This window comes from Rhinatrema bivittatum, chromosome 8 (assembly GCF_901001135.1).
Source record: "Rhinatrema bivittatum chromosome 8, aRhiBiv1.1, whole genome shotgun sequence".
In the NCBI taxonomy this organism is placed as follows: Eukaryota; Metazoa; Chordata; class Amphibia; order Gymnophiona; family Rhinatrematidae; genus Rhinatrema; species Rhinatrema bivittatum.
The window spans coordinates 70,373,103-70,385,172 of NC_042622.1; the positions used below are offsets into that span (position 1 = coordinate 70,373,103).

At 44.5% G+C, this 12,070-nt stretch overlaps 1 protein-coding gene across 1 annotated transcript in view; it reads right to left on the bottom strand.

The window, feature by feature from the left end:
* LOC115096946 (protein MTSS 2-like) overlaps positions 1 to 12,070 on the bottom strand; it is a 180,911-nt gene that overhangs the window by 20,419 nt on the left and 148,422 nt on the right. Inside the window, exon 12 of the mRNA XM_029612279.1 lies at positions 9,388 to 9,553. Coding sequence (XP_029468139.1) covers positions 9,388 to 9,553 — 166 coding nt within the window. The remainder of the gene's footprint in view (positions 1 to 9,387; positions 9,554 to 12,070) is intronic.

Genomic DNA, 12,070 nt, shown 5'->3' on the forward strand with positions numbered 1-12,070 from the left:
TTTCCTGTTCTTAAAAGTTGAGAAAGTCCAAGTTTTATTTGCAATTCATAATATAAAAATATTTTTTTAAGTATGGCAGAAGATTGCGATAATATGTAATGCAGAACACTGCAATGAAAACACAGTCTGCATATATAATGATCCTTAAAAATGCATTACAAAAAAAAATACTAGGAATCTGTTTTTTGCAGTGAAATTTTGTGTAAAAAATAATATCTTGAGAATAAAAAGAGTAGTACAGGGAAGGATGGGGTTGTATGAATATTGTCTATTTTGTGGACTTTAAGTGATAGGAGTTTTTTTCTCATTGTTTAAAAAGATCTTAGAAGCCCAGATAAAATGTATGCATGCATTAAAAAAAGAAATTCGAAGGAGGACCAAATGATTGCCAGAATGGTTTAATGGTAAAATGAAAGATGCAAACAAAGCCAAAAGGGCATATTTAAAAAAAAAAAAGGAAAGTAGACCCAAATGAGGAAGACAGGGAAGAGCATAAGCCTTGGCAAGTTAGATGTAAAGTAGTAATAAGGAAGGCCAAGAACATTTAAAACAATGCTTGCTACAGAGGTAAAAATGAAAAATAAAACTTTTTTTCAAATACTTTTGATATAAAACACATGTGAGGGAGTCAGCTGGACCACTAGAGGACCATAAAGGGGGTGCTCAGGGAAGACTGGGAAACAGCAGAAAAGCTAAATTAATTATTTCCTTCAGTCTTTGCCGAGGATGATGTTAGGGGTATACCCACACAAGAAATGTTCTTTGAAAGTGATGATTCTGAGGAACTAAACTGGAAGATGTAACAAATTGCCAGTGCCGGACAGTATTCACCCCAGAGTCCTCAAACATGAAACTGCAAACCTGTTGCTAATAATCTGTAATTTATCATTTAAAACAGCCATAGCACCTGAAGATTGAGTGGTGGCAAATATAACCCCAATTGTTAAAAAGGGCTCTAGAAGCAATCTGGTGACATATAGACCTGTGATCCTGATGTCGGTGCTGGGCAAAATGGGAAAAGATATTCTTATAAACAAAATTACTGATCATATAGACAGACATGGCATAATGAGGAAGTCTCAACAGGATTTTAGTAAAGGAAGTTTTGCTTTACCAATCTGTTAGATTTTGTTGAAAGTATAAAACATATGGATAAAGGTGAGCCAGTTCAAATAGTGTGTCAAATGCCTCCTGAAAATCCAAATAAAGTTCCACATGAGAGATTCAGGAAATTTTAAAAAGTCATGAGGTGGGATGCAGTGTCCTATAGTTGACTGGTAACTGGTTAAAAGATCAGAACAAAGACAGACTAAATGGTCAGTTTTGCAAATGGAGACAGGTATAGTGGAGGGTCCCAGATATCTGTGTTGGGACCTGTGCTGTTTAACATTCATAAATGATCTGGAAAAGGGAATGAGTGAGGTGATCCAATTTGCAGAGGACACAAAATTATTCAAAGCTGTTAAACCAGCATGGATTGTGAGGAATTGCAAAAGATCCTTGTGAGACCAGGAGACTGGGCATCTGATGGGCACCTGAAATTTAATGTGGAAAAGTGTAAAGTGAAACACAACTAAAAAGGTACACAATGCTGGGCTCCTTATTCATTCATTCAATTTATATGCCACCTTAACCAAAGCCCTAGGAAGCATACCTAATGTAACTATACATAAAACTTATACAAATATAACAATAAAACCACCTCTGATAAACACCTTCTTCAGTGCTTGGTTGTTGGAATCAATAACCAGCAAAAGGACCTTGGAGTCCTTGTGGACAATATACTGAAATCCTCAGCTCAGTGTTTTTCTGATCACCGCCATACAAACAGAATGTTAGGAATTATTTGGAAAGGAACAGGGAATAAAACAGAGAATGTCCAGTGCCTCTGTATTAATCCATGGTGCAGTGCACGGAGTACTGAGTGCGGTTTTCATTACCCCATCTCAAAAAGACATAGGGGAACTGTACTGACTAAACTGTGACTCAACTGTAACTGTATTTTTTAATTATAACTTTGAATGTAATGCACGTTGATACTATCTTAGGAAAAGGCAGAATATCAAAATGTTTATAAACAGAAAGAGTTCAGAGAAGGGTGATCAAAACAGCTAAACAGGTTAGGACTCTTCAAGTGGAAAAAAAAACGAATGAGGGGATATGATAAAAGTTTATAAAAATCACGAGTGGAGTGGAACAGGAATATTTATTTATTTATACATTATTATATACCAACATTAGATCGGAGATGTCACATCGGTTTACAGATAACATAAAGGAAATAAGCGGGGGTGCTTATTTCTTATAGAGAAACCCATTTTTAACAATGCAAAATAATGAAACTTGGATATAGAATATAGAAGATCGTTATTTATGCTTTCAAATTCTACTAAAAAAACACTCCAGGAAATTAACCAGCAAATTCAAAACAAATCATAGTATATATGTTTTTCATTCAGAGGACAATCAAGCTGGGGAATTTGTTGCCAGAGGATGTAGTCAAGGCAACTAGCATAGCGGGGTTAAGTTCCTGGAAGAAAAGTCCATAAACGATAATTAGCTAGGTAGAATAGGGAAAGCCATCTCTTATCCCTTGCAGTGAGCAACAAGAAACATCTACTTTTGGGGATTTTCTGGGTACTTGTGACCCAAACTAGCCTCTATCAGATACGGGATGCTGGGCTCAATGGACCTTACTCTGACCTAGCACGGCACGTCTTACATTCTTATGAGTATACTTAGGAGTAATATTAGGAAACGTTTTTTCAAAGAAAGGATAGCAGATATACGCAACAGCCTTCCACAGATGATGGTAGAGGCAAAAACAGTAACAAAATTCAAAAAGTCATGGGAAAGGTAGAGATGATCCTTTAGCCATGGAGAAAAAAAAGATGAAGATGGATAGCAACCTGGGTTTGTGGGGGCTAGAGGTGATAAGATTTGTATAATCACACCGAAGAGCAGCAGTACCTGAATGTAATCCGCTTTGATGTGCCGAAAAGCAGAATATAAAAAATTAAATTTTTTTTAAAAAAAAAAATCACATCAGCTTATCTGGGAGCAGTGAAGGGTGACCAATTGCATGGTTCTGCCAAGGAGCAGGGGGGTCTAACTTTGTGCTTGTGTTCTTGTATGCCACATTTTGTTGTTCAGCAAACATATTGGATCGATGTAAAAAAGGACTTTATTGAATCTTGCCCAACTCTGGCCGAGTTTCGCTCAGAGAGCTGCCTCAGGGGCTTAAAAGCCACTTGAATTGGCTTAGATAAATTCAGAGCTCTCATGTAGCATAGGGAGGTATTCCTCAGCAACAAATAGCACTTGGATCAGTTTTCAAATCATGACACTTTTAAAAGCAGACAGCTTTAAAAGTGATGATATTGCAATTCCACTCGCCGCTCAGCAAGATTCAATAAAGTCCTTTTTTACATCGATCCAACTACCTGTGTTTTTTGCTGTCAGCCACCTTGGATCGATTACCGGTTTGTTTTCTTGGACCAGCAAACATATTGTACATACCTATGTGGCTAACTTTATGAAAACTACTTCATTATTTGTTAAATCTGAAGTATTATTTGTGTTGCAGCAGGCACTGTTTGTTCCACAAAATTCCAATACATGCCTTGTAAAATAGTCACACGGAGCAAACAGGGAAAATTAAAATGGTAATCAGTTAGTGATCCCAACCCCCCGAATCTGATTGTTCAAAAAAGGCATAAAATACATTAGCAGTAGATAGGGCAGACTCTGTAGGTATGGAATGATGTCATCAGTGACATACATACATACCATATATGGCAGTGGTTCCCAGCCTGAGGTCCATGAGACCATCGGAGGGCGTCCACCAGAATGGAAGTAATCAAAGCGCAGGTCCTGAGAAAAAGCACAGGCTGACATCACTCACCTCTGAGCTCTGCTCCGAGACTGCTGCGGCTGCCCAATTCCAGATCAGGGTCCTGAGGAGCCCTGACTAAGCATGGAAAGGAGGAGGGGGGAAAAACGCACCTGGTCACCACCATGAGGTGGCCAAACTGGCATGGAGAGAGACAGTGGGGGAAGGATGGGTCAGACTGCCATGGAAGGAGGTGGCAAGGAAGAGTGGGGCTAAATGAAGGGACGTGTGCTGCTGCCAGCACTTTGATTAGCCACTGCTCCTCACAACCAGAGATGGCGATAAACCTGACGTGCATTTTTAAGCACTGCTGCATGTGCTTTGGCTGCCTTGCTGGCCTGACAGTATGGGAGAAAAGCTGCACTGTGTACTAAGGCCATGGGAGAGCGGGAAGGAAGGCAGAAGGAAACCTAGAAATGACGGCAGAAAAGGACCAACTGATCCACCCAGTCTGCCCAGCAAGCTTATGCCAGTATCTGCTGCACTGTGCAGGTTACCCCCCCATGCTCATCAGTTTCTCAGACCATAAAAGTCAGGGCCCTCGGATGCTGTTTTAATCCTATTTCCCTTAACTGCTGCCATGGAAGCAGAGAGCAAGGATGGAGCTGCATCAAAAATATCAGGCTTAATGATTAAGAGGAGTAAAAGTCACATCAGCAACTTACCCCCATGTTTATTTGTTCCCCAGACTGTAAAAGTCGGGGCCCCTCATTGGTTGCTGTCTGAATCCAGTTCCCCTTTTCCCACTGCTGTTGAAGCTGCATTAAGCCTTGATACTGTTATTTGGATAAGGGTCGCAACTGCCACACCAGCAAGTTACTCCCAGGGGCGATGGTGAGGGACAGAACGCAAGGGCGGGGGGAAGAAAACAGCACTGGACTAGGGGGCAGAGGGCACGAGACGAGCACTCAGGGAGGGGGGAGGAAGACGCACAGGAGGGAAAGCACTCGGAGAGGAACCTTGAAGGGAAGGAGGGGGCAGGAAGAAGAGAGGGCAGAAGGGAAAGGATGGGGCCATGAGGGAGAGCACTCATGAAGGGGGCCCAAGAGTAGGAGGAAGCAGGCAGAAAGGGGCATGAGGGAAGGGCAGGAAGGAGAGATGACAGCCCAGGGCTCATGAGGAAGGTGGAGGCACAGCTGCCACAGATCAAGGCAAGAGGTGGGAGAGTCCGAATCCCCAGGAATCCTTCTGAAATCCCTGTATGCACAGTCAGTCTCTGGGTCCATAAGTCCAATTTCAAAGGGAAAATATACAGAGCGCTTCCCCTTTATATTTATGGCCTGCAAGTACATTTTCACAGCTGAAAGGGAGACAGACAGTTGGGGAAGTGCTGGAGAGACTGCTGAGGAGGGGCTGGAAAAACCGGTGGCTTGGCAGCTGAGGGGAGAGAGATACTGATGGGCGGGGGGAGGCAGGAGAGGGGGCAGTGATGGATTGGCAACTGGGTGGAGAACGAGTGAAATGCTGGTGGGAAGGGCTTGGGCTGAAAGGAAGAGAAACTGGTGGAGAGGGGCTGAGGGAGATGGGTGAGGAAGAAGACCTGTAGGTTGGGAGGTAGTGAGGATGTGCTGGAACAAGAAAGACTGTGGAAAGGGCCATGGGAAAATGATTTGAGGGGATGGGGCTGAGCAGGTGTCAGAAGGGAGAGCAACTCGGGTCAGAAGACAGATTTGTGGGGCGATGTAGAGAAGGACATGGGAACAGGACCGGGGGGGGGGGGGGGGGGGGGGGGGGGGGGGGGGGGGGGGGGTGTCCCTAAATCTTTCTCTCTCACAGTATGCTAAAATGAAAGCACCGGCATAACTACGAGGAAAACGTCGAAGATTAGTGGATTTGGTGCATTTTTCCATAGTTATCACGAGATTTCAAGTACAGCGTTATTTAAACATGGAGTATTGTCAGATACGCCTCTCCTTAAAGAAAAAAACAAAGATTGCTCGCTCCCAGTACGGCGTTTTGTACTATATAAGCCTGGGCGACACAAAAGAAACAGACTGAAGTTCTAGTGTAAACATCAATATGGAATTTGCCAACCGATAAGATTTAACGCACCAACAAGTGAATACGTAGTATGCCCCACTGATCAATCTTGAAAACGAATCTGATGTGACCTTCATTGTTCATTTTGTGAAAAGAATATTTCACACAGTAGCCCCTGAGGCAGCTCTATCAATAGAGTCGGGCCTACATACTGTGAGAACAAAGAAATTTATCATTACACCGATCTCTTTGTTCTTGGTTGCTACTCAGCTATATTGGATCGGCTTCCGTTGTGTTTTTTGGGTTTAGTCTATTGAATACATCGTTTAATTATTATACTGAAATTTACTGTTTCATTTATTCTATCATATTTAACTTTGCTGTAAGCTACATTGAGCATTATTGGAAAGTTGGGCTAAAAATCTAAATCAGTAATCAGTCTTATACATATGCAACACTTAGGGTCTGATTCACTAAGGCTGAGACCCTCCAGAGCCACAGACAGGCCTGGTTTTCAGGATATCCACAATTAATATGTATGAGATATTTCCATACAATGGAGGCAGTGCATGTAAATTTATCTCCCGCGTATGCATTGTGGATATCCTGAAAACCAGGCCTGTCTGTGGCTCTCGAGGACTGGAGTTGGCCACCCCTGAACTAAGGCTTTTCTCACACACTGCATCTACGGGTAAACAGCTTCGTGAAAAGGGCCCTTAGCCTAAAGGTTCAGTTAATTTGGGCCTGTTAGCTGTCTATTTGCAGCTCGCAAAGACTTAAGTTTACTACCTCTGCCCAAGTTCTGCATTTGATCAATGGGTAGATACAAAAGGTGAATGGGAGTCAAAAGCATCTTCGATGTTATGGGTCCCATTTTTTTTTTTTATGTCATAGGAAAGGCTTGTCTCCATCCGATTCAGTGTACAGCACTCAGCCCTGTTCTATGTAAATGACTCTTTCCACCGACAGTAGAAGACTGAGAAGAGGTGGGCTCATGGGAACAGGTACATCTCTCCTAGTGAAAGGTGCACAGTGTGGCACCTCCCTACTGGGGGCAATAATGAAAGCATTTTATGCAGGCCAACGCAAGCTTACCCACATAAAATTGTGGTCCCCCTCGCCCCAGGGTGGCCAAAAGCAGGCGTGCTCTTCACAGCGCAACACTGCCCCGGCTTCAATGGTGAGTTTTTCAAAGGGAGATGCGCTTGCAGGTCCCATGAGTCTGCCAGGTGCAAGAGGCCTGTGGGGAGTTCCAAAATGGCCACCTTTGTCATTAACAGGTTTCAGATCATGTAGTTACTGATGCAGGGTTCCAGCATATGTCTACGGAAACATCCTCGGGGAGGGGGGGTGGTGGCGGGAAGCTTCACGTTCAATGCTGGACGCAGATCCAGAGTGAGGCTTTGCCTCATTTTTTGTTTGCTATTCATTGATAAAGTGAGTCAGGCCTAAGGTTGCTATGGTTATGACTTTGGCCATTAACTCTCCAAAAATCAAACCTAGCTCCCCCCCCATCATTTTTCGTCAGAACTAGAAACCATCTTCCCTAGTCTGGAAAAATGACTTTACAACAAAGAAGTGTTTTGACTCGCAGCACTTTCTGTTCTAAAGGAGGAAGCAGCAAACCGGCAGCTCTGTGTAGGCAGCGTAGGCGTTGATGGGATAATTAGAATAACCATGGAAACGACAGTTCCTGAAACTCTACAGCACTGCTTGCTGGCACCACATCATTGAAGGGTCTCACTGCTTTCTACTCATATCAGTGACAGCAAATTGTCATGCTTAGCAGTAGTGCAGTTCTAAATACTTAGAATAACCATCTTTCTGGGTACTGGCATCAGAGGGGCTTCATTCACTTTCACTTATGCCTCTTCAGTAAAAGAAAAACAGAGAAATTGAAGGGAGATAAAGACCTCTATTGTTCAGTTCTTCTGCACACAGTCTCTCTCCTTACTGCAGACCCTATGTCATTTTCAGCTTCATCCTCGCTTCCCTGCCATCAAGAATACTCTTGTGCTTCTCCTAGGCTCTTTTCAAAGCCTTTACCATTTTCGCCCCCAGCACCTCCTGTAGGAGGCTGGTTTTTTTTTTTTTTTTTAATCTCTCATGCCATAGTTTATCATCACTGATTGAGATGGCCCAAAACATTAATCTGACTGCTCTTTTGGTTCTACTGCTTTAATATTCAATCTAATTCCAACCTTACTTTCAGACCGATACAGAACGGTGCGCTCGGCTCAGCGCACTGTTTAGCTGCGTGTTTTTGACGTGCTATTACTACCTCTTATACTATAAGGGGTAATAGCGCGTGGAAAATGCGCGGCCAACCCCCCCGAAACTAATAGCACTCATCACAAGCAAATGTATGTTGATGATCCGATATGGTTATTACTATGAAGGTCGGTATAAAAAAGTGTTAATAAAATAAATTAAATAAATTAGTCACCCACAATACAGAAAGTAAAATGTGCGGCCAAGCCGCATATTTTACTCTCAGAAAATAATACCTGCCAAAGGCAGGTGTTAATTTCAGAAGGCACAGGGCAAGTGTACAGAAAAGCAGAAAAAACTGCTTTTCTGTACACCCTCTGATTTAATATCATAGCGATATTAAGTTGGAGGCCCCAAAAATTAAAAAAAAAAAAAAAAAAATCTGATCGTGGCCCAGAAAACAGACGCTCAACTTTGCCAGCATCCATTTTCTGAACCCGTGGCTGTCAGTGGCTTTGACAACAGACGCCGGTAAAATTAAGCGTCGGCTGTCAGACCCATTGACAGCTGCCGCGTCCGCCAATAAGGAAGCGCTAGGGATGCGCTAGTGTCCCTAGCGCCTCCTTATTAGCGCAGGCCCGAATTTAAATAAAGAGTTGCGCGCCCAGGAGAGGTACCTGGGTGCGCGTCGGGAGAGCGGGCGCTCGCCTCGGAGCGCCCGCTCTCCCGTGGACTTTATTGAATGGGCCTGTTTATTGTGTCCCATTAATTATAGCAGCTTCCTGTATCTTAGAAAATCTCCTCCCATGAGTCTGCTGTTTAGTTATTCGTGCTACAGTCATACTTTGTACATATCAATATGATGCCAGCAGAAAGGGCTCTGATGAGGTCAGCATAGACTCAGATTCATAACAGTGGAACCTTTTAAGCTCTCCATCAAAAAGCCTTTAAGAATTTTGTTTCAGCTGCCAGCTAAAATATTTTCAAGTCTTCAGCAGCCTTGCTGACAACTTCAGTTAGTCCTAGATTGCTGAAAGTGTGTTTTTCTCTCTTTATAACCCAGCTTTTACTCTCTTGCCTCCCCAAAAAGACTGCTCAAGCACCTCTGGGTCCCTTACATGAAGGGAAGCCTCCCTGGCAGTCCAACCCATCAGCACCGTTTGCATATCACTCCTACAGAAGGACTCCCCTTCCCTAGTGCTCAGGCACACACTGCCATGCTCCGTTAGAACGGAAATCAGGGGCTCTGGTGCCTCCAGGCTTCATGCTGCAGACCTTCCCGGGACCCGTCTCCCGATGCTTACCGTGGGCGGGGATAGTGTCTTCAGAGCAGGAAGGCGTGGTGGTCTGCGTGCTGTACCCACTGGAGCAATGCAAAGAGTCCCGGCTACTGTGCTGCAAGTCTGTGCCAAATTCTGGATTCAGAGCCAATTCTTGATTCAAAGCCAAGGTCAGATGATCCTGGTTTGGCTGCAGAAATTGACAACTGGTTATCTAGGAGTCAGTTTAAGGAGGCAGGTCAAAAATATCATCTCCTGCACTCTTCCAGCAAAAAAGTTCAAAGCGTGTTACAACAGAGATTCGGGTTTTATGGCAAAACATTCAAAGTTACAGTAGGTACGGAGTCTAAACGTAATAGGGTAATAAGCAAATAAGGATGCACTGGGGAAACTAGAGTCATTTTATGATATAAAGGACAGAGGCTAAACAGTGCAATTACAAATTCAAAAAGGTGCAGACATAGAGAGATTCAGTCTAGATAAAAACCAAAAAGAATGAAGATGGATATAATGGGGAGGAGTTTAGTTTTCCTAGAGGTGTGGAACGCCACTATTTCTCCAAAATGAAATAATATTTGGAATATAGTACAAATGAAATTAACTTTCTTCAAAACACCAATATATTTATATTTAATTGTTTACTTTTTTATATAACAAACGTATGAAATGCAGTGAAGGTAAAAAAAAGAATTATATCTTCTGCATCTTGCAAAAAGTTTGTGACATGTTATTGCTGCTCTCCATAAACTTTACAGCCCCAAGAGGGAAGAAAAAAACAAAACCGCACATAAGCATTACATGAGTCAACCTACACAGAAAGGCGAGTTTTCCACACCCACTCAGGCTGATGCAATATTGTGCCCCGGGCCTAGTGCACAGGCTAATGAGCGCTTGGACGCGCGTTTTGGATGCACTAGGGTAACACCCGATGCAATAAGGGGATGACTGCATCCAATTCGCGCAACCAAACCAGCACATAGCTATTAGTGCTCATCACAAGTAAATGCATGCAGATGAGGCTATTAGCTATTCCCCGCCCCCGATGCATGCGCCCAATGCGCATATTTTAACAGGGAAAACTTAACTCCAACCCCCGGCGATAAGTCTTTATGCGCTCAGAGCCATCCGAACAATACCCCATAAAGCCACAAAAAAGCCCAAAATACTGCTTTTCTGTGGTTCCTTCTACTTAGTGTCCACACGAAGCAGCATGAGAGAAAAAAAAAAAATCTTGCCGGGGGTCAGGTTAGGAAAACGGACACCCATTAATTGAGTGTCTGTTTCACTAACTGGCACACAGCCACATCTCCTGGGCACCCGATGCCATGGGCGCGCTACGGATGCACAATTTATCCCGAGCGTGTCCTTTTTAGCGTGGTGGCTCATTTGCCTATTTCATTGAGTGCCCAGGAGAGGCGATTGTGCGCACATTCAAAAACATGTTCAGTTTTTGCATGCACTTCATTGCAGATAAAGGCCAAAATGGTCCATCTAGTCTGCTCATAAGTTTCTTAGTGTACTAACTGCTGTTCCGTGCAGCTTACCCCCCACCCCATGCCTTCTGTCAAGGGTAGCAACTGCTGCTCCGTGCAGCTTACCCCCCTCCCCATGCCTTCTGTCAAGGGTAGCAACTGCTGCTCCGTGCAGCTTACCCCCCACCCCATGCCTTCTGTCAAGGGTAGCAACTGCTGCTCCGTGCAGCTTACCCCCCACCCCATGCCTTCTGTCAAGGGTAGCAACTGCTGCTCCGTGCAGCTTACCCCCCACCCCATGCCTTCTGTCAAGGGTAGCAACTGCTGCTCCGTGCAGCTTACCCCCCACCCCATGCCTTCTGTCAAGGGTAGCAACTGCTGCTCCGTGCAGCTTACCCCCCACCCCATGCCTTCTGTCAAGGGTAGCAACTGCTGCTCCGTGCAGCTTACCCCCCACCCCATGCCTTCTGTCAAGGGTAGCAACTGCTGCTCCGTGCAGCTTACCCCCCACCCCATGCCTTCTGTCAAGGGTAGCAACTGCTGCTCCGTGCAGCTTACCCCCCACCCCATGCCTTCTGTCAAGGGTAGCAACTGCTGCTCCGTGCAGCTTACCCCCCACCCCATGCCTTCTGTCAAGGGTAGCAACTGCTGCTCCGTGCAGCTTACCCCCCACCCCATGCCTTCTGTCAAGGGTAGCAACTGCTGCTCCGTGCAGCTTACCCCCCACCCCATGCCTTCTGTCAAGGGTAGTAACTGCTGCTCCGTGCAGCTACTCCCAAGCAGAAATATAAACTTTGGGTTTAACCGAGGTTACCCACGTCAGTGTCACCCACGCTGCTCCTTTAGTTTACTTGGATAGTCACCCATCTGATTGCTGGAGTTGTTACTGTGGTGCAAAGGCGCATGCTTAACTCTTGAGCCTGCATTCCTGGTAGACCGGTATGGCAAGAGAGAGACCTACAGACCCAAAGGGGTCTATTTACTGAGGGGCAGTGTGCACTAACAGGCGTTATTGCACGTTATTAGCGAACAGGCTACTGCATGCCATACCTTTGTATACAGGACTCTAAAGTCTGCAATCACAAACAGAATTTCACGTGCTATGATTTGATGTCGGCCATACCCAGAGGTAGGAGATCAGATTCTTCTATATTCACTTTCAACAAACTTAACGTTTCTACACTTATACAGCCTAAGAAGGGTGATGCCTTGGTCTTCTCTGTGAGAAAAGATCA